The sequence below is a fragment of the Grammomys surdaster genome, unplaced genomic scaffold (genome assembly GCF_004785775.1).
Source record: "Grammomys surdaster isolate TR1022 unplaced genomic scaffold, NIH_TR_1.0 62, whole genome shotgun sequence".
Classification (NCBI taxonomy): domain Eukaryota; kingdom Metazoa; phylum Chordata; class Mammalia; order Rodentia; family Muridae; genus Grammomys; species Grammomys surdaster.
This window is the reverse complement of record NW_021604564.1, coordinates 11549496-11574788: the sequence shown is the minus strand read 5'-3', so window position 1 is coordinate 11574788 and position 25293 is coordinate 11549496. Positions and strand designations below refer to the sequence as shown.

The 25293-nt window shown below is 41.8% G+C and overlaps 1 protein-coding gene across 1 annotated transcript in view; it reads right to left on the bottom strand.

The window, feature by feature from the left end:
* The window catches only part of Spata16 (spermatogenesis associated 16), a 286800-nt gene that overhangs the window by 108849 nt on the left and 152658 nt on the right, over nt 1–25293 (bottom strand). The window contains exon 5 of the mRNA XM_028763601.1: nt 7197–7281. Within this exon, the coding sequence (XP_028619434.1) occupies nt 7197–7281 (85 nt within the window). The remainder of the gene's footprint in view (nt 1–7196; nt 7282–25293) is intronic.

Here is a 25293-nt window from a genome sequence, read left to right as displayed (position 1 = left end):
CTGTTCCTTTCATAGATGTAGTTTCATGTTTCAAGAGTCTAGAGGAACCCATCTTCACTGCTGTATTCAGAGGCCACCCATTACTGAAGTAAGCTCTCCTAGATCAAATATAGTTTGTATTTGACCTGAGGCTGTCTAGAGAGCTGGTGTCAACTACTGGGAGCTTAAGCACAGTGCACAGCATTTGATGGAGAACATATCTTTGGCTTTGGTACTCCTCAGATTATGTCTAATCTGAAGACTGTGCAGTAACAAGGCCGCTTTCAGACACTAGGCGTCTGTGTTTACAAACTCTCAGACAGACAAGGCCAAGCTAAATAAACAGATAACAAATATTGGCCATTAACTGAAATGCTCACATGGTATTTCTAGTTTGTACCTTTCTGTGAGAAACTTTCTCACAGGGAGGCTCATCTCTAGGGAACACTCTTTTTTTTCTCTTTAGAAAATGTAGGTGTTTTATTCAATATAATGGTAAGTGTTTCGGCACCTTGACCTCACTTACCTGTAATTTCATGTTGAAAGTTTTATTTTTGTTCTGAGACAGAGATCTAAGTTTTCACCAAGTAAATGAGTAATATTGGTATGACTTTGCAATATCAAGAAAAAAAAGGAGCAGAAAGTTAGGCTTTATTATTAGTTTCAACTCCTCACTCACTCGAGGGGTAACTTATGATATGCGACTCTCTAGATGCTCCAGAAGCCTCTATGTGATTACAAGTCCCTGATCATCATCTTGGATGGAAGAAGTGAATAGCCAATCCCCAGGGCTTTCCTGAGGGCATGGAAACCAACCACTCCAAAGAATCCTGGATGTCTGTAGCATTTTCCATACAGTCTGGTGAGTTTCATACACAATGGAAGCAAAAAAAATCATCTATGATTTTGAACTTAATACATATATGCACGCACACAGAAGAATGTTACATGATTTCATAACTAAAGAAATCCATCTCTCCCTTCTGCTGTTTTTTATTTTAAAAACTGTATTAACTAAGAGAGTCACTCTCTCTTTTCAGGATATCCACTGGGAACTAACTGTGAAGTATATACTCTGTGAAACTCCCTTATTTCATATACAAAATACATATGTGTGTAGGTATATAACTTATAATCAGCATGTAATTGCATATACATGTATGGTACAGTGTGATCATTTGATTCATTTAAACAGTACACCATGAACACATCAGGGCAATTACCATTTCTTTGCATAATCGCTGAATTGCTTAATTACAAAACAATGGTGGTAAAAACATTCTCAGTGAGATGTTAGTGGTTTTGGCTTCATGTCAAACTAATTTTTAATTTGATTGATTGATTAAACAACTTATTATTGAGTGGCATTTTGCAATGTGCTTTGATGGCACCATGGAAGAAAGGCAGAATATTAAGCAGTGGTGTGTGTTTTAATTATTTTACAGTCTTGTAATTCTTTCTTGTGTATATCTTATGGAGGATACAGTTGTTTCTCCTTTAACCCACAAGAGGGGCATTCCAAAACTCTCCCAACAGATGCTTGAAACTATGGATTGTACTTAAATCTTGCATAAATTACATATGTTCCCACCATGCACAAATTTATAATAAAATGTAGTTTATAATTTATGCACAATGAGAGATCAGCAACAGAGACAAGTAGAACAGTTGCAAATGTGACTTCCTTTTCCTCTCAGAATGTCATATTGTTTTGTCACCATTTCACTTGAAGGATGCATTTCACATATTCTCTTCACCATGTGTGAGTCACTGCTTATTACTTGGGGTAATTACTAAGGACATATGACAACTTAACACAAGGTCTCTATATTATGATCAATGGTCTGGTGGCTGAAATGCCTACTGTGGGACCTAACAGGTGGACTATTTCTTCATGTTACTCAGAATGGCAGATAATTTAATGTACATTTAGTCACCCTCCCTCTCCTCCTGTTCTTCCTCCTCCTCTCTTCCCATTTTCTCTCTTCTTTCTTCCCCCTACCCTTTCAACATGGTCTCACTAGGTGTTCTTGGTTGAACTGGATCTCCCCATGTAGGTGAATCTGACCAGAAAGTCACAAAGATCCACCTGCCTCTACCCACAGAGTGCTAGGGTTACAGGTGTGAGCCAACATGCCTGCCCTCCATTTAGTATTTTCAAGCCTCTATTGACTGTGGGTAACTGGAGCTGAAGAAAGAGATACTGCTCATGAGGATGGAAGCTATGTGTGGTCCCTCAGGACAGAGTGATTGTCTGCTGTTTACCTCTGTATCCCTAGCATGTAGTTGTGTGCTTACAAATAGCTATTCAGTGGCAAGTAAGTATGAATGATAAAGAGAATTTGAGTATATGGGAAAGGTATTCACCAACTTCAAACATGCCCGCATGACTGAACTGTAAAGACCTGAAGTTTGAGTGACTATAGTAAAACTGATAGACGCACTCTATGCTTGGGGCTATTTTTTGCCTTTGGTGCTAGAAGCTGATATGTCTCCACTAGGTCCAATATCAAGGACAAAAGGGTTTACAGTAATAGTGCTGTATAAAGAGAAGGTGTGAATCAGCAGCTCAGACAGTGAAGTGCCTGGGAGTACCCGAAGGGGGTCAACCCAGTGCACTGAATTCTTTGGGCACATGAGTAGGAAAAGTTCGGTTCTTTGTTTTATCCTTTGAGAGTAAAAGGATCACACCAAAACAAACAAACAGAACCAGAAAACTTTTTAGTGAGCTTTCTTAGGAAGCTGTACAAGCCATTGATAGTTTTGAGATGGGGAACATTTCAATGCCAAGTACAACTTGAATTGGGCGGGACGTCTCAGCATTCTCTGCACAGATGGAGGACCTGTGAAGTTGGCACTGCCTCAGCCTTTGCTGTTTCACTCCAGAAAGAGGCTCCACATGTCAGGCTCTCTACACAGGCATGTGTTGGTGTCAACAGCTTTTCCAACAATCCCCAAAGAGGGCTCTCTCCTGCTGTGAAAGTCCTTGGCTTCCTCAGAGCCAAGAGCTCCAATTAGGGCCTTTTAGGAGCTCTTTGTCTAGAAACAAGAGCACACCACGAAGTTCCTTCCTATTACAGAAGCCTCTGTGAAGAAAGGAGGTCTAGAAAGGATTCTGTTTGGCTAAGTTTTATGCATTTTAAGAAAACTTAGACAAATTTGATAATGGGTTCATTCCAGAACACAGCGTTGTGATGACTGACATCTTAGCCTTGTGAGTATGATGAATCTTTGGTGTGAAGATGCTGAAGTCAACTATGAGTAGCACTGTGGGGCAACCTGTTTCCTGTCCTTTTTCTAATTGGCAACTTTAAATGAGGCACCTGGAGTCAAATAACTAGGAACTTTCCAGCCTTGGAGCTGAGATTGACAATATCCTGAGAGTTGTCACTGGGGACAGTCTACAGACACATGGCAAATAGTTTATCTTAAAATTGGAAGAAATTGCTGGCATCGATAATCTTGATGATGTCACCCTAAAGGACCCCAGTGGCCCAAGGAAAGGAAGTGATGTAATACCAATTCAAGTAGAAGATGTTGGTATTTCTTGATGAGTGTTTATACACACATACGGGATGCTGTGACTCCATCTGCAATTGGTGATTTTGTTAGTGCAAGTTTTACTATTTGCTGCCATCAAAATGAAACATTGAAATTGATATTATGTCAAATATTTCAGCTTCTTACATCAGGAAAATTACAACCTTACAGTAGAGTAAAAGTCATAATTCTTTCTCAGTGCTGCTTTGGTGTTTTGATTGTTCTTACGCCAATTTCTAATGCAATGAGATAAATAAACATGCCTCTGTCTATGTCTGTCTGTTTGTTTGTCTCTGTCTGCCTCTGCTTCTGCCTCTGTCTCTTTCTGTGTCAATGAATCTGATTCTTAGGAGGTACTGAGATTGTGATTTGAAGGCCTGAAGCTTGAAGATGATGAAGAAAATTGAGAAAATATAAATTAAGGTGGGGAGTGAGCTGAAGGCAGCTTGTCCGGGTTCCCTGGGGATTCTCTGCACGTCTTTTGTGGGTATATTACAGCAAATTTTCTGTCTCCACCCTTTCAAATTCTGTGTAAGGAACAGTGCCAAGAGGATCAGCTTCTGTTATCTCATTGCAGAAGACAAGTGCATATAAACTGATGAGTGTGTTGTGAACACATGGCCGAGGGCGAACATGGAAGAATGGTCTACAGAGGTGGAAGAGCTCAGCCGCCTTGTTGATACGATCCTCCACAATTTAGATCTCCACTAAGGGGCTGGAGGCTTGGGAGGTAGACGCTTCTAATTAAAGTTCTTGTAATAATAGTATTTTAAGAGTAGGTGAGCTTGATGGTAAAGAATACTTGCTTTTCTTCCAGAGGACCAGAGTTCAGTTCTCAGTACCTACATTGGGCAGCTTACAACTGCATGTAACTCCAGTTCTAGGGCATTTGACACCCTCCTCCAGCCTCTGTGAGGGAACTCACACATGTACACGCATGCGCATTGTAAGGCATCTGCTTCAAAATAAGCAGTTATCAGCCCAACTGAGCATGCCCCATTTTGCTGCTTGGCGCAGCCTTCTGAAGAAGTTTAAGATGTTCTCCATGAAGAATGGTTGGTGGTAGAAGATTGGGCATTTTGCTACAAAGCCAGTGTGTTCTCCTGCAGCTTCTAGCAGTTATTGTCACCCCACTCTGCCTCTGCAGAATGGATACTATCGTAGAATAACATGCGCAAACACTTTAAACCAGAGTGAAGGGGCTCATTGTGAGCTGTCATATGGCACAGACAGTTACACTAGTTTCTGCCCCTTGAAGGAATGATGATATGGGACATGTTTCTTATACAACTGAAAGCTGTTCCAGAACTAAGCATGGAAGAGAAGAGCTCTTTTGTATCTGACAGTGTGTAGGTCAATCTATGCAGAGTGGATGGAGATGCACTAAAGTTTTCACATTCAGAAAGTTTGTGTTAAGGCTTCCGTCGAGAATAGCTAATGAGAGGAGTGGAGGAGGGCTTTTATGCACTTGGAAAGGGACATAACAGGGGCACTCTGACTTTCACTGGCATTATGTTTCAATAGCCCCTCCCAACTGTACTGAAATGCCTTCAATATATCTAACAACAATGCCACAGCTTTGACTTGCCTATCGCTTCTGTTAGGCAAATCTTCTAGTACCACAGCTATTTCATAATAAAACATTGGCCATCTCATGTAAATTGATGAATGCTGTACTATGAATGAAAAAGTGTGAAGTGAAAAAAACCCAACTAAGCCAGGCCGTCTTAAGTTAGCAATTACTGGCAATAGAGCAACTGCTTTTCATCCTCTGACAATATGGGAATGGGCTTTGTGAAAGCATTTCCATGTGTACAGGTCATTACCCTTCTCCACTCCCCTTTCTGGATACAGTGACTTCTTAGAACGGAGAAGAAAATAGTGCATGTCTGTTCCATTTTGTTGAGGCAGACTCTTACTATGTAGGCCATGCTACTCTTGAACTCAGGATCTTTCTGCTCAGCCTCCCAAGTGATAGATGACAGGCATGTGCCACCTTGCTGGGCTTTGTTTAATGGCTGCTCACAACTGGATGTGTAGATGTGATCTTGTGATCTGTATGTTTACAGGCTGTGATGTCAAGGGGCATCATGAAACTGAGAAGAGAGCCAGGCATCCCGTCCTTTCTACTGAAGCATCTTTGGCTGAAGCCAGAGACTGATTTTATTGTTGCTAGTTGAGGTTAGCACTCATCTCTGGCAGGCAGAGGCTCTTTTCACTACACAGGTTGCTTACAATTAAAAGAATACAATAAAAGCTGTGTTTTCCATAGCATGTATTAATATAGACTAAGAAAATGAAGGACTTGTGATATTAATTTTTGTCATTGAGAAGATGTACATATCGCTGAAGGAGGTTATTTTGTTCCTGTAATATGAATAATATGAGGATATTATGTTCTTTGTAAACTAAAGGAAAGATAGCTTCTTTTGCTTAAAAGTATCAGGCTCTAAATCTTGTTTATACCTACACTAGCTTCGTTTCCCCCTAGTTTGATATAGAAAGGTCAGCATTCACACAGTACGTATTTGTTTAGTGAATGAATAACTCAAACCCAGCATTTGTTAGGGACCTAATCTACATGAGACCGGCTGATCCCTTCTGGAAATTCACACCCTCTCTTGCTTCTTTTAAGATCGCTTTGAGATCTATTGGTTAAATGTCCACGTGTCTGCAGCATTTGCTTGCTTGTTTTCATATCTATGACTCTGGACAGCCGGTTTAAAAATGTCTTTTAAACTAAGTATGTGTATATGATTAAGTGTGAGGCTCGGGCATGTGAGTGCGGCTGCTCTCAGAGGGCAGAGGAAGGTATTGGATCCCAGGGTGGATGGGTTTGTAGGTGGTGGTGAGCTGCCAGGTGCTGGGAACCAAATGCTTTTACTCTGTCTCCGGCCCCTACAGCTGGTTTTTATTTTTTATTCATTTGTTAGTGTTTCATACTTATCTAATTACTATTAGGAACATTTTTTTATTGGGGATTAAAATTGTTTTTCTGAAACTCACCTTTTTATTTTCTTTTTCTATTTTTCCATTTATATGACAGGTCTCAAGTACAACAGGGGTAATTTAACAATGAAAATCTATTTTTTCATAGTTGTAGGCAAATTGAACTTTAAGTCTTTAAATGGAAACATGTAAGTTACTGCCTCTTTTAAATGGAAGGAGACTGAGGTAGTGACTCTTAAGTTTTCCTTACTAGTCTGAGAAGTGATGGTTTCTCCTTGGCCTCTGAGAGGACACCCTGCTGTCATTTTCAACAAGTGACAGAATATTTGCTGTTGCCCAGTTTTCAATAGTAAATATCATCCATTAATACCCCCATCTTTTCATTATCCAAAATTGTGTGACTAATATCACTTCAAATGTTTGGTTTTAAAACCTGTAACTCAAAAAGTATGTATGAAAACACAATGTATTTTAAAGGATGTGTCATCACAGCACACCTGGACTGTCGTTGTTCTCGGGATGTCTAAAATTTATACTGAGTTGTAAAACTCAAGAACGGGCCAAGGGTTAACAATCCTGAATTTTACACTTCAAATTAGTTTCAGAAATCTACTTCATTCTAAGTACATTACCACTGGGCAGCACCTGTCTGATTGATTTGCCCAGAGCTCCCTTTTTCTGTGGTCTTTTGAGTACCCATCTTCCCTATCTGGGGCATCAATTTTTACCTGCCAATACAGTTTGATGAGCTTGCTGACACAGTGCTCGCTCCCTCCACAGAGCCAGAACATGTAGTCGGCGATCATGGCACTCCTCGGAACAAGAACAGATGTAAACCACCATGAATTTATAAGGCAGTGGGAAAACTGTAATAGGCAGTATGCACAAACACTAGTCAGTATTTCACAATGCACACATTTGTCTGGAATAAGAGTAAGCAAAAACAAAGCACATTTTTAGGATGTAGAAAGTAGATGGCTTTGCTTTGCTGTCCATCTTCTACCTGGTTGATCCATTTTGTAAAACCCAAGAATGCTTAACGCCTGCCAGACATGTTTATGTTTTGGCTCCTTTGTATGAAACATCAAAAGATGTACAGAATAGCAGATCCTAAAGGCTTATGTTTGTGGGGCTGAACTTCATAGCAGCTTTATGCCCCTTGCACATAGACTTTAAGATGTCTCCAAGTCTAGCAGAGCCCTGAGGTATCAGGTAGGTATTTAAGCACACCTCAGCCTTTACCTGAGTTAAAAGATTATTTATCTCTGATTAAGTTTGCCTTTCTACAACTGAAAAAAAAAACACTCCAATTCAACAGATAACCCCTTCCTCTCAACTTTGTGTCTAATTGAATTAGCTTCTGGATCCAGTGCATACAGACGATGCATTGGTCTTATTAAGCTGAGGGGGATATTAAAACTATTGTGGAATGGATATTAATTCACTACTTAGCACCCCTTGGAAAAACAGTTTACTTTTATGGCTATTTCTTTGCTAGGCTTCTCTATTCCTTTTCCCCAGAGATTGCAAATCCAATTAAATGTGACTAGAAGTGATTCCAAATTGTCACGTTAGCCAATTAAACATATAATAATCCTGTGTACCTAATCACTGGTACCAAAAGTTTATTTATTTAAGTAGAGCTATCACTGTGTACTCCTTCGTGTTTTTCTTATCTTCGCCTGCAGATACGTGTTGTTTCTTGACATCACTGTAAATTGAATTAGAAATGTTCCTTCCCTAAATATAGGCTGTCTGAGGCACAGAATCTATAAACGTAGTATCACACTTTCCTCAAAGAATTAAAACATTTACATTCCTGCTCAGGACAGACAAAAATTAGAACTTTACACACTAACAATGGGGTTGGTGAGATGGCTCAGTGGGGAAGAGCATTTGCTGGGCAAGCATGAGGACCTGAGCTGAGATCCCCAGCATCCGTATAAAACCAGACACAGTTATGCATGTATGTATCTGTCTCTAGCCACAGAGTTGTGGATGCTGAGAGGGTGCCATCATTTTGGCTTGTCAATATAGCTCCATGTACAGAGATAGCTCACTGTGTCAGGGGGTGAGAGAGAGAGAAAGCAGCTTATCTCATGTCTTCTTCTGGATTCTGCAAGCATGCATAAGGATGTTTGTGGGCTCTTCTCTCTCTCTCTCTCTCTCTCTCTCTCTCTCTCTCTCTCTCTCTCACACACACACACACACACACACACATACACACACACACACACATAAACACACACCCACACATGAGCACACACATACGAGCACACATATGAGAGTGCACATGGGCAAACACTAACAATGTGAGTGCAACACTGTTCAAGCAGCAGCATTTGGAGGATTACTCAACTCAATGTTTTCTTCATCAGAATGGAATTGGAAAGGAGGTGTATATTAACGTTTCAGTGAAGGGTAGTTGTCTTCTAAGAATTATGTCATGGTTCCCAAAGGCTGTAATAATAAGACATGCTCAGAAGCTTCAACATTGTGTGAATATGTATAGAACATGGGTAAATTACAAAAACAATAGACGTTAGGAGGCAAAGTGGCATTTCAGACATTTGCATCTGGTACAAGTATTTGGAAAGTCTTCTCATATTGACCCCGTAGCAAGTCAACTTGCCAAGTAGGTGCTGGTAACCTAACATGTTTAGCTGTCAGTTCTGAATTGAAAGGATTAATAGAAAACATGGAAGAAACGACCTCCCCAGGATAGCACTTGCTGTTTGTCTAGGAGCTGAGGACTCTGTTGCCATCCTAGAGAGTCTGGATTCCTTCTTCCACTGGAATTTGGCTTTAGGAATAGGGCTCAGAAATGGATTTTGGGAGGTAAGTCAGAAATCATTTGTACACTGCATCTGCTTTCCCATGGACATGATGGCCATGCCTCTACCAGCTGCCTTCCTCTGCTTCCTGTCAGAACCCTGCTCCACAGATCAGCCTCGGGGACCAGTGTAAGTCTGTGGAGAAATATGACAAGGGATGGAAGCATTATGCCATGTGATATTTGTGAGCCAACAGACAAGGTGTTTTCACTGTCTTGAATTTTTTTAAAAGAGGGCAAAGATAGACAATCCTTCCAAAGAGCATCTCTAAGGATTTAAGTCCCACGTAAGACTCAGGCTTCAGCAGACTTGCCATACAAATCAAATGCAAACATTTTGCACTGTTCTTCCTGCTTTCTACCAGGTATCTGTCCTGAACGCCAGTCAGCACGAATCAGGGTTAGTACTACCTTTGTTTTACTGTAAGTATTCCATGTGTCTGCCAAGAGTGTTAGTGCTCTCTGGTCAGAAGATCATAGGAGTTAGGACTCTATTGTCTGTCAGTTGCTAACTGCTGAGCACCACATGGAGCCCTTCGCAGGGTAGAACGTGAAGCCAACACACCAGCTTCCACACAGGATCTCAGTCAATCGAGCTAGCCATGGGAACCCTGGAACAATTCTCCCTCTCTCTGGTTGCGCTTCTCTTTCAGATCCCCCTTTCTCCTAGAGGCTTCCTGGCAGCTCACAAAGATGCTGTCCTTCCTATCCTAAGCTTGCTTGCCTCACCAACAAGCTTCAGTTGTCCTTCAGTTACTGCCTTCCTTTCTTCTCCATTAAATAAACCAAACTAAAGCAGACAAACCAACAGAAGCCCTTTTTAAAAAGCTACGTGTACCCTTGAGGTGAAATTGCTCTCTGAGTGAAGGCAAGCAGGACTCTATTTCTCCCAGTGTCACTAAAAGGTTCCATATTGCCCAGGGTGGTGGCTCACCTCTGTTCTATGTGACATGCACGGGGTACAGGGATGACATCACTTCCTGCTTGGCTTTCTTTCTGCTTTTCTTCTATGACTTGGTTGCTTTCTTGAGGCTTCCTTCTCACCTCCTTAAATTCCTACTTTTGGGATATTCCCAGGGTTCAATGCTTAGGCCTCACCACTTTCTTTTGTTATCATTTCCTTGGTGAGCACATGGGTTTCATGGTTTTAAGTATCAAATATATATGGGCAATTCAAGACTTATGCCATTAGTCTACACCGCTTTCTGAATCGCTCCAATCTTCTGGAAACTAACTTCTCAGCCTCTCTACTTCTCAACATTTCTGCCTGGATGTTCAATTGGCATCTAATGGAACATAATCAGAGTGGGACTCGGATCTTCCTTCCTCTCCTGAACACCTGCAGTCTTCTCAGATTTATCAACACATAATAATTGTATAAGTTATGGAGGACAATGTGATATCTTGATGGATATATATCCATCTCTATATATATGCATTGGGTCTGTGTGAAATAATTAAATCTTCATAATTTGCATGTCTGTCATTGGAGCTCCTATCAGCCTGTAGTGAGATATTCAAAATCCTTTCTTTTGTGAAGCTGAAATTATACTACATTACTAACATGTAGCCCTCATCTTATGTACTTACATGAACAACCTCGTTTTCCTATCACTTGTTCCTGGGGACCAACTCCTCCTACCCACTCTTTCCTCCTCCTCTCTAGCCTCTGCTAAGCATTCGGCTACTCTATATCAGCTTCATTAGCCTCCACAAGTAAGGCTGTGTGGTATTTTCTTCAGAGTCTGGTTTATCACACTCAGCACAAGGCCTTCCCAGTTCACCCACATAGTTGCAGACACGCAGGAATTCATTGTTCTCTGGCTAGTATTGTTCTCTGGCTCAAACATGGTATACATGTTTCTATACCAGGTTTTCGTTCTTCCACCCGTCCACTGATGGAGGCATGGGTGGATTTCAAATCTTGGCTTTTATGCTGTGATAGAAGTGTGAGCATCTTTTGGACATACTAATGTTGTTCCTGCTGAGACATGTCTGCTAGAGATTGCTGGGTCAGACTGTAGTTATCCCTAAATCCTTGGAGTCACTATTGATTCCTGCTTCTCTCAGGCTCTCCACCTAGGAGCCTACTTCAGAATACCACACCCTCACGCCTCTAGCATTGTTATCCGGTCCACAGTCTCTTACCCAGCTTATCACCACGGTCTCCCAAGCTGGATTCCTTGTTTCTCTATTACTCTGTCTTCAATCCAGGATCGAGACTGATAACATTCCAACCACAAGGTTAGAGCAGGCTTCTTTCCAGGCTTTGAATCTCTTGAGGTAAAAACCACATTTTTAATGACATCTGAATCCTGTGTCATCTAACCGCTTCTCTCCCCTAATATTAAAAAAAAATGCTTATATGGACATGTGTGTGAGCATGTATGTGACTGTGTGTTGTGTGAGTTTGTGTGTGTGTCCTTTAAGACAAGAAGGATCCGCTGGAGTTGAATGTGGTTGTACTGTCTGGTGTGGGCGCTGGGAACTAAATTCTAAACCTCCTGGCAAGAGCAGCAAATGCTTTTGAGCACTGAGCCACCTCTCCGGCCCCATTTGACCCCATTTCCTGCAGCCAATTCATTGTGCCATAGGCACTCTGTACTCTGCGATTCCAGGGAGACTTCTGCCTATGGAGTTTGTACCTGGCACCCTCTCCAGGAATCTCTCTGCCTAGGCATCACCTCCTCAAGGTGTCATTTACCTTGATAATACCCTTGTTACGAGGCACTGACACATTTTACTTCCTCCACCGTCTTTGTCCCTATTTATCATATTTATTTTTTGTTAGTTTAAACAAATTACGCTTATTTATTTTACTTATTTGTCCACACCATGGCAAATATGTGCAGGTGAGAAGGCATCTTGCAGTCGATCGCGTTTCTCCTTCCTGCATGTGGGCTCCTGGAGGTGGATGTAAGTGGTCAGGGTTGGTGCCAGTGCCTTTATCCACCAACTTGTCTCACTGGAGCTGCTCTAGTAGTTTTGTGTTTCTACTGTCCCCCACTGCCACAGGGAACAGTGCACCATCGTATGTCCTTCATAGCTAGCCTACCACTGTGTGCAAATGACATTCCAGTGATGCTCGCTCCGGTGTGCGTGGTTCTCACATCCTCTTGCTGCCAATGGTGGCACTGAAGCCTACCACAGAGCATCAGAGCCCGTGGCCTGCAAAGTCTCATGGCTTTGTTATCTGGCCCTGCACTGAAATTCATCCCCTTAACCTGGACAGGACTTCATCCACTTTAGTCACTGCTGTGTCTCCAGTGCCTGTTTCAACATTGTAGCTTGCGTGTAGTCACATGAGTATTCACTGAATTAACAATAGCACATTATGTTATTTATTTGTGTGCCCCAGAGATCCCAAGGTTACCAGCCTTAGCCTCCTAGGACTCCAGCCGCAGCAGTCTGGCCTTGGGGTGATTTCATGGTCCACATTTAACAGTGATTTTTGCAGCAGAGGTGTTGTGACAATGGAGAGACAACCTAATTTGTCCAATATGAATCCCAATGCAAGTTAGCTCACAGGAGAGCTTAATACATGCTAATGGATGCTGACGTGTTTATCACATAAATGAACGAGAAAGGTGCGAGGAGGCACGCTGGCCCGATGTCGTGTATCTAAAATTATGTTTAGTGTGACGCCTCCAGTCATGTGTCAACTGTTATTGCTTTCCTGAAAGCAAATCTACTATTGCTTTGATATTCTGTTTGAATTCATTTTATGGAACTGTCACTGAAGTCACATGTATTTACTCTATGCATCTGTTAAATATAAAAGGCTAGAATCCGGCACACGTACAGAGTCAGTCATAAGTAAAAGGTATTTATGCTATCAACTCAGCTTACTGTGACTCAAATCCTGCTCCTACGGGAGGACATATGCACAACCAAAGAATTAGACATTATCATTGATAATACAGAAAATAGCCTTACATTTTCTAAATGATGGTCAAGGAATGTGCCTGGGAACAACCACATCCATGCCAGCTGAGTTTGCAGAGAGATATCTTCAAACAGACCAAGCAATTCTAAGAGCATGCGAATATACAGCCTCCATATCCGAAGGCCTGTGCTTGGTTTCAAGATTTTCAGCCTTTGTACCAAGCATGGCCACATGGTGGTGTGAAACAATAAGGTATGTGTAAACAAAGGAGAATTACAGCAGTGTGGCCTCCCCGGGCTGACTGGCTGGGACCTTGAAAAGTCATTTCCTTCCTCACCTTGCCTTTAGGCAGGATCACACTTAAACCCTTCAAATGAGACTGATGAGAATCTATTCTGTTTTAAAGACCTACACAGGAAGGACACTGCTCTGAATTCCTCACTGACTCCATAAATAGCTTCTTGTGCAGTTTGAATCTGCTGGCTTTAGAACTCTCTCCAGGCCGAACACAACCCAACTCAGCTGGGCGCTTGCCTTTAGAAAAGCAACCCTAAATATCTCCACAACCATTTGTTAACATTGGTTAACATGGCTGGGTTAATTAATTAACCTTCTGGTTTGCTCTCTCTGTGCAGCCGCTTTTCCTCACCATTAGCTGGTTTCATGGTTGCCTTTCCAATTCTTTTAAATCCTCCTCTTCTTTCTGTTACAACTGGAAATTGGCTCCGCCAGAGTCTGAGGATGACTGTGTGGGCTTTTCATGTAGTTACTCCATTTATTTCTTGGGTACGGAAACTCAGAAGGGTGCGTGCGTGCATGCTGGCTAACTTTAGACTATCCATTTTAACACACTTAAGAACTTGTTCCTTCCTCCCTGTAGTTAAAAAGATTCCTTGGGTTGATACATGTTACATATTCATATGCATATATGTTATTAATTTTAGATGAATTAATATTGATGCCCAAATGTATATTCCTTTTGAGTATAAATACATACTAATAAGAAGGAGTTGTTATTTTGAGCAGCAGGAGCAAACCATCAGGTTCACTCCAACACACAGGCACACAAACATACACAGACACACACATACACATGCACATAGACACACACATACACACACATACACATACACATACACATAGACACATACAAATAGATACAAATACACACACGCACACACACACACACACACACACACAAACACCAAGCATCTTTATGTCGACTCATATTTTCCCTATAGCAGTTGGCTACAGCAGCACTCTGTTAACAATGTAAAATGCAAACGACATGCAGTGACATCCGAACTCCTGGGGGCTAACCTACAGTTCTCAGCTGTCTCTGTTTTTCTCCTCAGCACATTTGCTTGCAGCTTCCACTCCCACTCCATCCTAGCGCTCTGTCACCAGAGCTTTGGTTGGCCCTTTCTTGCTGGGTTGCCTGTTTTAATAGTAACTTATGGTTTTCTTGATATTGCCTTCTTTCTCTAGACCTGTGCTGGCCCAATGGTTGTCACTGTCCCCAAGTGGTTAATTATATTTAGATGGATGAAAATTTAAAAATTGTATTCAGTTCCTCAGGCTCACAGGCACAGTTTTGGTAGCTGACCACCTCCGGTAGCTGGTGGCTTTCGTATTGTCACCAGAAGCTTTACAGGACAGTGCTGCTCCAGTATCTAAGCCATGGAAGCCAGCCAGCAGAGTGCCTCATACAGGTTGCTAAGGAAGAGGCAATCCACCCTTGTTTATTTTTAAATTAAAAACTATCACGTCTGTGTAGGTGCTTGGTGCCTTTTTCTCTCCGTTGGGAGTGATAGGATCTCATGGCAAAGGCAGGCCTTGCACTTGCTGTGTAGGCAAGGACTGTCTGGAGTTTAGGGTACACTGTTCCCACCTCCTCAAAGCGGGGATTCCGGGCATTACTAAGGAGGTGTTCTGCAGTTCCAGTGTGCATTTCTTCAGGCTGAGCTCTAGCCCTCTCCTGCTTCCAAAACCAGCTCACAGGAGGCTCTGGCCTTACACTTTCTGGGCATGCTCACACTGGCACTTGACAGGCATTGAAGAAGTTAAGCATATCAAGCCCCCCTTCCATTGAAAGACAAGATGCTATCAGTCAAGTAGCACCCTACCAGATGTTCCAAGTTGGGTGTTTCTTCACAGTCTAAGGTTTCAAGGATGACATTTGGAGTGCCTCCTTCCCTGTGGTGTTTGAAGACCAGGCTGAGGCAAGGAGGAGCAAGCAAAGCAATCTCTAAGGCATCTCAGGAAGTATGAAGGTAGGATCTGCCATCCACTTTTTAGCAAGCTTAATATGGATGATATTGGAAGTCCTGCAAAAGCCCTTGCATTTGCTCTACTGACAGAAAGCATATTAACTGAGATCCCAGGGAACGTCGATTCCTCAGCTCCTGGGTGTGTGGCACAGTTCCTCTTTAAACAGAGAAGGATTGAAGGTTTTTTTTCTGGGCTCCCAACTAGCTTATCATAAGACATTGGAAGCAAGCAGCCAGAGAACCTGACTGAGAAAACATGTCACAACATCAGGAGAAGACACTGAGCCTTTAAGGTAACACAGCCAGGCATGCCCTGAGGCCTGTGATAAAAGACTCTGAGCTTCCACTTTCCTGAAGACGCTATCCTTTCCACATTCCCAGTGTTTGTTGTCATAGACGAAAATAAATCTGTTTTGCATTATATAAAAGAGAAAATTTCTTTGTCTTTAGATCTTTGTAACAAGTCAACCTCAGTGCCTACTTGAATAGCTATCTCTAAGAAACTATCTCTAAGACTATGGATTAATTTGTTAAGTGTATCCATTCATTCATGTGTATATGCTTGCATGTTTGTACATGTGCACTTGTGCTGTGGTGCATATGTGGTGGTCAGAAGACAAGTTTTCGCTTCTGGGGATCAAACTCAAGTCACTGGGCATGGCTGAAGGAACCTTAACCATGCAGCCATCTCAGCAACCCCTGTTGCCGCCTTCAAACTTGTTCAGAGGTTCCTGCCAATCTTTAGATTCTGACGACTCTGATTGGTGTTCCGACCATCTTGCTCCTGCATGACTGTGTATATCATAGGTTTGCTTTGTGTATGTTGCCTCCCTGCTGGTCTGCAATTGCAAATACTACGAATTCCTAGGTTCATAGTTGGTAACCAGCGCACAGAGCAGTAACAGTACCACTCCGACAACTATTGTTTGTAACAGCAGCCAGTGTTCTCTGAGTGCTTGTGGTGCTTTTACAGACGATTTAATTCACATGACCGAGCTAAGAAGTTAGGAATGTGTACACAGGTTTAAAGAGGTTAAATTTCAAAAAACTAGTTAGTGTGATAGAGACTGAAAGCCATGTAAAGTCTTCTTCAGGGTTCAGTGCGGCAGATTTCATTTGCTGGGCTCTTCCTGTGCATCCTTCACAGGACTCCATGAACCCTGTTTCAACTTCCTGGGGCTATTTTTTTTTTCCAAATGGACAACTGTTGAAATATTATTTAAAAACAGACATCCCTTCAGTTGATCAAACACAGTGGTGATACCATTGCTGATGGTATCAGTCACTACCCCTGCCTGCCTCACCAGTAGACATGTTTTCTTCTCACCAGGCTTCTTAATCTGACCCAATCAATTTTTCCTGCTCAGAAAAATGTGTCAGAAGGACACGATCACTTCTATTAAAATGTTCATGTCAGTGAATGCAGAACGGATGCTACCATGGAAGGGAGGGTTCAAGGAGACTGGACAGGAAGTAAGGAAGGGGCATAGGGTAGCTATGATTGGTGTGTCCGGAAAGCTTGCAGTGAGCCCACTCTTCTGTATAATTCCTTTGCTGTTGTTCTGTTTTATTTTTAAAGAGAGAGAGAGAGAGAGAGAGAGAGAGAGAGAGAGAGAGAGAGAGAGAGAGAGAGAGAGAGAGAAAGAATAGCCTTGGCTATCCAGGATTTCCCTCTGCAGACCAGGCTAGCCTAGAACTCTGCCTCTGGCCCCTGACAGCTAGGATTAAATGCTTGTGCCAACACCACCCAGTCTGTATAATTTATATTCACTAGAAAAGAAAAAAACAATGGTCTTCTTCAAGAGGCCTAGGCAAATAGAAATAATTCCAGGTTATGTATGAAGAATTTATTTTATTTTTTTCTGTTTGGAGCCCTACTGTTCTAATTACTTTTCTTGATTCTGGGACAAGATATCTGACAAAGGAACTTGAGGAAGGGAGGCTCATTGTGTTCAGAGATGCAGTATGTCACGGCTGGGGTGGCTGGCGCCATGGCAGGAATGTGGGGCGCAGTGTGGAGAGGAGAGAGATGGGGTGTGGGGTGCAGTGTGGAGAGGAGAGAGATGGAGTGTGGGGCGCAGTGTGGAGAGGAGAGAGATGGAGTGTGGGGCGCAGTGTGGGAGGGGAGAGAGATGGGTGCTGGTTCCCTGCTTACTTTCACTTTTCCATTTAGTGCAGACCATCAGCCCCATAGCATGGTGTTGCTCACGATTAGTGTCTTTTTGCTTCAGTAAATCAAATCTAGAAACTCTTTTAACGGCGGGCTCAGAGACACATTTCCATGGTGATTGTAAGTCCTATCAAGTTGACAATCAAGATTAACTATCAAGTCAACTAAACCAAATGTTTGTTGTTTTACAGGAAGGTTCAGGGTCATGGCATCACAATGTTGATGGGTGACTTCCCATCAAGTATAGATTGAGGTGACAGCCATACTTGAAAACAGTACCCAAGTATATGGTATTTTACACTGATAGAGAGTCAGGCAAATATAAGATACATAAAGTTAACTTATCACAAATCATAAGTGCTATAAATTTTAAAGGGAAAAGTCATTGTCTCTGACCCTAAGGAAGGATTTTGAACTGGGGCATGAAAACAGGCTAGTGTTGTTTCAGGGATGATAAAAGAAAACAGGTCTAGGTCTTTGTTTTAGTTTTGTGCCAGTGACATATTACATATAAGAACATTGAAGGGAAAAAAGCATGAACTCAGACACTGAGGAGAGATAAGGTTGTGCTGAGGAGTTTTGAGAAAGGTCCAGAAAATTACAGTCAGGACAAAATGAGATCCATCATAGATTCCAGAGAGATGAACCTGGATTCTCTCTTTCAGATGTAGGAAACAATTGAAAAATTTCCAGCAGAGAGAATACCATGAAACTTTCTGTTTTTGAAATTTCAGCTACTGCTGCTGTGGGTTCAGAGATAGAAGAGGGTCGTACCCAGCCCGCATCTCAGGCTTGCATTTAGCAGGGATGATGAGTACCCCTGACCACAACCATTCCAACAGAGTCTCTACTTTTCTATTTAGCCATAGGCTTATAAGCAGTGTCCTTTTCTCTCTGGACCCCTGTGCTGTACAGGATCATGAAGGTATTATGAAGAAGCCAGGGCCCTGGAAGAGCCTTATGGATACAAGAAGGAATCTCAGTACATGATTCTGGTGGACTCATTTCCATACTTCATGAATTCATTAAGACTACAAAGATGGGATTCTAAGATGAATAAGCCATTTCCTATTATTGGAGTCTAATGGGGAGGCAAACATGCACAAAGATAATTATATCACAATGAATAAAGTGGGATAATCAATACACACATTAATGTAGCTGAGAGGCCTGTTAGTGTGTTAAGGAGGGACCTGCTTACTCTGATGAGTAAGACAAAGGGAATGTAGATTGAGAAGCTTATTCTAGGTTAGGGTACAAAACAAACCCTGGTGCAGATGGTAGAGGCATGGGAAATCCAACAATGCTGTCTGGTTAAGGTAAGAGAAACAAGGAGCTAGGCATGAGGAAGCTATGACATAAGGCATGAGGGAAATGGCGGAACCCTTGAAGGTTTTCAGGGAAGAGCAGCATGGGAAGCTCTGTGCTCTTCAGAGAGAATGTCAGCAACTCTCAGGGAACATATTTGAAGGTGAGATGACATGGGAAGGTATTTCAGGTGTTAGCTGGAAAACTGGGAACCAAGGTCTTGGCACCACTGGTAGGAACAACCTCAAATGATGAAAGCAGAAGAGGAGGTATTTAAGACAGTAAACCTTGCAGGATCCAACCTCACATCAGGGATGGCTTCTGCCTCAAATTTGAAGAGTTTGAAGCCTAAAATTGTCTTATGTCTCTTTCTAGATGAATGACGTAATATCTAATGATCAAGGAAACAATAGATAAAGACAAAGCAAGGTTGAGCTTGGCCTGAACTAAACACTGCAACCCTTCAGGGGACACTAACTGTTGCTATACACCACATCAAATAAAATAATGTGTCACCCTGAATCCTTGAGGATCACTGATGGAGCCTGGAAAGCCCCAGAGAAGCTCTTTCTACATGGAGTTTGATAGAGATCCCTCTGGAACATTTCTCAGTGTCAGTCACCTAAATTTTTTAACCAAATTTAACCAAAATCTACTGACCATTTACATTCTGAAGGTTGTTGTGGCTGATGATGTGTGGGACAAGCATAGACAGATTAGATGCTCATCCTTGGACCACTCCCCGCCCTGCCCCCAGCAGAATACCCTCATCTTTGGTATGAATGGAAATGTGCAATGTTTCTAAGTTTGTAAAAGATCATAGAAGTTTTATCCAATGTCTTGCTGGAATAAATGAAGAAAAATATGTGGGATAAAATGAAAGATGTAGTCTCAGATCATCCTGAAGAGGAGGAATAAGCTACAGCAAAGCGTCTGGCTGGCTCAATCCAGGCAATCCTGGGTTTAATTTCGCCTCCAGCAGTTCATACCAGCAGACTCTGCAGCCAACATAAAATGTAAAGCAGTTGGAGTTAGGAGCATTCAGAGCAGAAAATAAACCCATTCACAGTAGAGGGACAGCTTACAGTGGAAATAGCCAGAACCAACTGTCACCCTCCTTCCTTCCTCTCCATCTCCTGATCCCTGCTCGAGTGGGAAAAAGCCTCAGAATGTACAGGGATTGTACACGTTGATAAGACATTTTAATTGTTTAGCATAATGTACAAATCAATCATAGTTGTAAGCTCAATTGTTTACTTTTCAAGGACCTGAGACCCACAGGCAGTGAAGGGGAGACGAGTAGTTAGTGGATGCAGCAGGCCTTAGTTTGATGAAAGTGTACTCTGTGGTATTGTCATGGCAACCACAGCCAACCATGTGAAGTCATATTTACAGAAATGATATGTTCCCCACAGTTGTGCGGTGTTTCATCAATTAAACAAAACCAGAGGAAAAAATAAGGTGACAATAGTTGCGAATTTTCTAAGAGTGAGCCAGGTTTTCTTCCCAGGGCTCCTCATCAATGGTCACTCGTGGTGATGGTAGGTGTTAACATTTAGTGCCCTATGAGGCACTTGTACACAGTGTTGGGATCAGCACATGTGATGGCTGCACTGATTATCCTGAAGGCACAAACACACCCATAGTCACCATAGTCAGGAGAAGGAAAAGAGCTGAGGATCATTTGCTGAAATTAATTGAGATTCTTGGGGATGTTCCATCATTAAAATAGCAAAGAATTCTTCTGGGGTTACAGGCATTCATTGCAATAGTTGCGATCATATCAGTAATCTTATGTGCATATTGTGAATTTAATCAGACTAAGAGAGCCAAGTCGTCAGTGTCCTATCCCTAGCATGGACAATAATATCTACAGAGTTTTCCTCTTCATGGAAAATCCCATAGAGATACCAGACTCTGTTCACCAAGCCCAGCAGCTCCCTTGTAGAGGGCTGGCTCATTCTTCCAAATTAGCAGAGGCCTTAAAGTCACACAGAAGCATTTGCTGACTTTAGGAGAAGCATCATTGTTTAAAGTGGATACCAGACAGCTTTTGGATGTATTCAGACTTGCTTTCCTAGTGAGTCCAGATCTCTGTGGAAAGTCCCTGTCGCCTCTTTTCTTTCTTAAAATGTAAGCCAAGCAGCTTTACTTTCTCAGGTGAAACCCACCTAAGCCTAGCCTGATGTCGGAATGACAGGGTTCAACATTTTCTTCTCTCAAAACCTTCGTTCAGTGTCTAGTTCTTCAAGGTAACAGTACATCTGGAGATAACCTTTCAATTTGACAAGCCTCTGAAAATAGCCCATGCCTAAATTGTTTCTTCAAGGACAAAATACCACAAGAGAAGACATTTTCCTTCTTTCTTAAGGGCTGTGTACATTTGTGCTTCCTGGGACGGTGGGAGCACCCACAGTCATTGACCACTTTGAATGAACTGTTTTTCATCTTGGTAATAGAATGCCAGTGTAGCTGGAACCCAAGCCTAGAATATAAGTGTAGGAGTTAGGTTGCCTTAGTTTGAATCTCAACTCCTTCATTTGTCAGCTGTGTGACTTTGAACAAATTACTCAACCTGTCTGAGCCTTCTTTCATGACAGTGCTGATGGTAACAGATCCATAGTCTTGGACTGTCAAGGGATTATATGCTGTGCCCTGTGCACTGCATGGCATATAGTCTCTGATGCCTACAAAGCATTCAGAAATTAGCATCCTGTCCAAGCATTGACACTGCTAGTTAAGTGAAACAAACATGGCTATGTTCAGTACCTTATACCCAAACAAGGTTATTTAGACTTTTTTTCAAAGAACATTGATTTCTCATTGTTATTAAAATTTTTTCTTGATTGAAAATCTTATAGATGCTTATAATTAATACAGCTAGTGTAGGCTTAGGAGCCTAAAGGACCGTGATCCTTTTGGTGAGGTTTCTTTCTCTCTCTCTTCTTCCCCTCCTTTTCCTCCTCCTCTTCCTCTCTCTCCTCTTCTTTTACTCCTCCTCTTCTTCTTCATGTTCCTTTCCCTCCCCTTCCTTCTCCTCTTTCTCTCCCTCTCCTCTCCCATCCTCCTTTCTATTTCTTTGCTTGTGAATGGGGAGAAGACCCACCTTACACTAGGCAAGCATTCTACCATGAAATATATGTCTGCCTCAGATACAGCCTTCTTTAGCTCTTATTGACCTGGCCTATTCCTCTCTTCCATCTGTCCTTGACGCATGTCTTTCCTGAGACAGTCCCTTTATTTTCACCTTGATTAGCTATGTGCAGTTATCTAAAGCAGTGGTTCTCAACCTGTGCATCATGACCACTTAAGGGTCCAATGATCCTTCCACAGGAGTCACACATCAGAGAGCCTGCACATCAGATATTTACATTATGATTCATAACAGTAGCAAAATCTCAGTTATGAAGTGACAAGAAAAACAATTTTATAGTTGGGGGTCACTACAACATTAAAAACTGTATTAAAGTGTTGCAGCATTAGGAAGATTGAGAACCACTACTTTAAAGAACTCTCCAACACAGTATGCTTTGTTGGGCCTAGAGCTCAAGTCTCATCTATCAGGAATTAAAAAAGACCTGCTCAGGGTAGCCACTTGCTACATGATGTTGAAATAGGTGGGTTATTTTAAGCATTACAGGGGCAAAGGTTCTCACACCTTTTCTCACCACTATCTGCGTGTTGAACAACAGTTGCACAGAGTGGGTGAACATGAATTTGTGTACATTGGAGAAACTAATTCTGATACATGGGGCAGGACACTTGATTCCTCCGTTGGAGCTATTTCTCTGATTCAGGGAGGACAGTGACAATTGTTATCTATAACCTTTATTATCCTGTCTCTAGCTGTACGTACCCTCTCCCTCATTTAAGCAAAATCTACTGACCACTTACTTTCTGAAGGGTACTGTGGCTGATGATGTGGGGTAAACCAAAAACACATGCCCAAACATGGGGGTCACAGTAGTGAATTAAATGTGCTGGTCTCAGCCAGGGTCCTTCTAAGAGTGCTGCCATCTAGCTACCTGAGGAGCATCTCACACATCATACTTTGCTGTCTATGTGGACTGGAGTAGGCAAGTATGGTTTAGAAACCAAGATCATCTGGTCCAAAGCTCTTAGTCGAAACCCACATGACAAGTGGTACACATTTATGAACTAGGCCATTCAAAAACCGTCCACAGCAGAATGAGGAAGCTGAGATTCAAAACAGTCTCCATTCCCCAGAGGTCTGTATCTTTTCTTCATCTGCTGTATTTAAGGCTGCTCAGATAGGTAAACATCAAGACAGTGTGTTCACTAGAGCTGTTCTGCTCTCAAACTTCAGCATGACAATGGCTACAATCCTGAATCTAGTAGTAGGGTAAACATTCATTTATATTTCCCCAAGAAGGCCCTAGCGTATTCCTGTCATTGTGGAGTGACAGGCCCCCTCTCTCTATCAAACTGTCATGGATTAGGTGACACATGTCCTGTAGTTCTCTCAGGGTAGATAGACATGTATGCATATTGCACAGCCTTTTTCCATGGTTCAATACACCTGTTTAATACCCCATAGAGAGAATTAAAATCCTTTCTCTAATAGGATTGTAAGCTCCTCAAGGGCAGAAATCTCATTTTCTGCTTCTTTTATTTCTCCTTCCTACCAAGAGCTGATTATATAGAAGGCTGTAATATATTCTTGGTGAATTATATTGATCTTCCCCCTGACTTAGGATATTTAAAAATTCATTTACATATGCACTTTTTTCTTCTATATGATATATTTTCTTAGAGGTAAAATATATTTATCCCCAGTTAGCTAAACTCACTGAACAAATCTCCCCCCCACCCCCATTTATCAGATGGAGTCCATAAGAACTTTTATTTCCATGCCTAAATTGTGCTTTTAAAATGTACAGCTTGTAGCTTTTAATTTATGAAAAAGAATCAGAAAGCCTAAGACACACAAATGCATTTTAAGTAGCTTACAAATTATGTAGTGCACACTGATAGGGTGAGATTTCTGAACATTGGTCCTTAAATAAAAGAGAATAAGCAAAGTTGAGAGAGAGAGAGAGAGAGAGAGAGAGAGAGAGAGAGAGAGAGAGAGAGAGAGTCTGATCTCTGGATATGGGCAGCCACACAGACTACAGTGTTGCACAGTGAAATGGAGTACCCACTAAGGGCATGCTCAGTGGGAGATCTTTCCATCTTCTGAGATCTCCAATTTCTTTCTTCAGAGACTTGAAGTTCTTGTCATACAGATCTTTCACTTTCTTGGTTAGATTCACACCAAGGTATTTTATATTATTTGTGACTATTGTGAAGGGTGTCAGTTCCTTAATTTCTTTTTCAGCCTGTTTATCTTTTGAGTAGAGGAAGGCTACTGATTTGTTTGAGTTGATTTTATAACCAGCCACTTTGCTGAAGTTGTTTATCAGGTTTAGGCGTTCTCTGGTGGAAGTTTTGGGGTCACTTAAGTACACTATCATATCATCTGCAAATAGTGAAATTTTGACTTCTTCCTTCCCTATTTGTATCCTTTTGACTTCTTTTTGTTGTCTAATTGCTCTGGCTAGGACTTCCAGTACTATATTGAATAGGTAGGGAGAGAGTGGGCAGCCTTGTCTAGTCCCTAACAGGAAGTGGTATAGCTGGGTCCTCAGCTAATGCTATGTCCAATTTTCTGAGGAACTGCCAGTTCATCTCACTAGATGCTGAGAAAGCATTTGACACAATTCAACATCCCTTCATGGTAAAAAGTCTTGGAAAGATCAGGAATTCAAGGCCCCTACCTAAACATAGTAAAAGCAATATACAGCAAAAAGTAGCCAACATCAAACTACATGGAGAGAAACTCGAAGCAATCCCACTAAGATCAGAAGATGCTCCAACATATAATAAGGACATATGCTCCACTATGTTCATAGCAGCCTTATTTATAGCCAGAAGCTGGAAAGAACCCAGATGTCCTTTAACAGAGGAATGGATACAAAAAGTGTGGTACATTTACACAATGGAGTACTACTCAGCTATTAAAAACAATGAATTTGAGAAATTCTGAGGTAAATGGATGGAACTAGAAAATATCATCCTGAGTGAGGTAACCCAATCACAAAAGAACACACATGGTATTCATTCACTGATAACTGGATATAAACCCAGAAGCTTGAAATACCCAAGATTCAACTCACAGACCACATGAAGCTCATGAAGAAGGAAAACCCAGTGTGGGTGCTTTGGTCCTTCTTAGAAGGAGTAACAAAATACTCAAGGAAGCAAATATGGAGACAAAATGTGGGACAGAAACTGAAGGAGGGGCCGTCTGGAGACCATTCCACCTGAGTATCCATCCCATGTGCAGTCACCAAGGTAG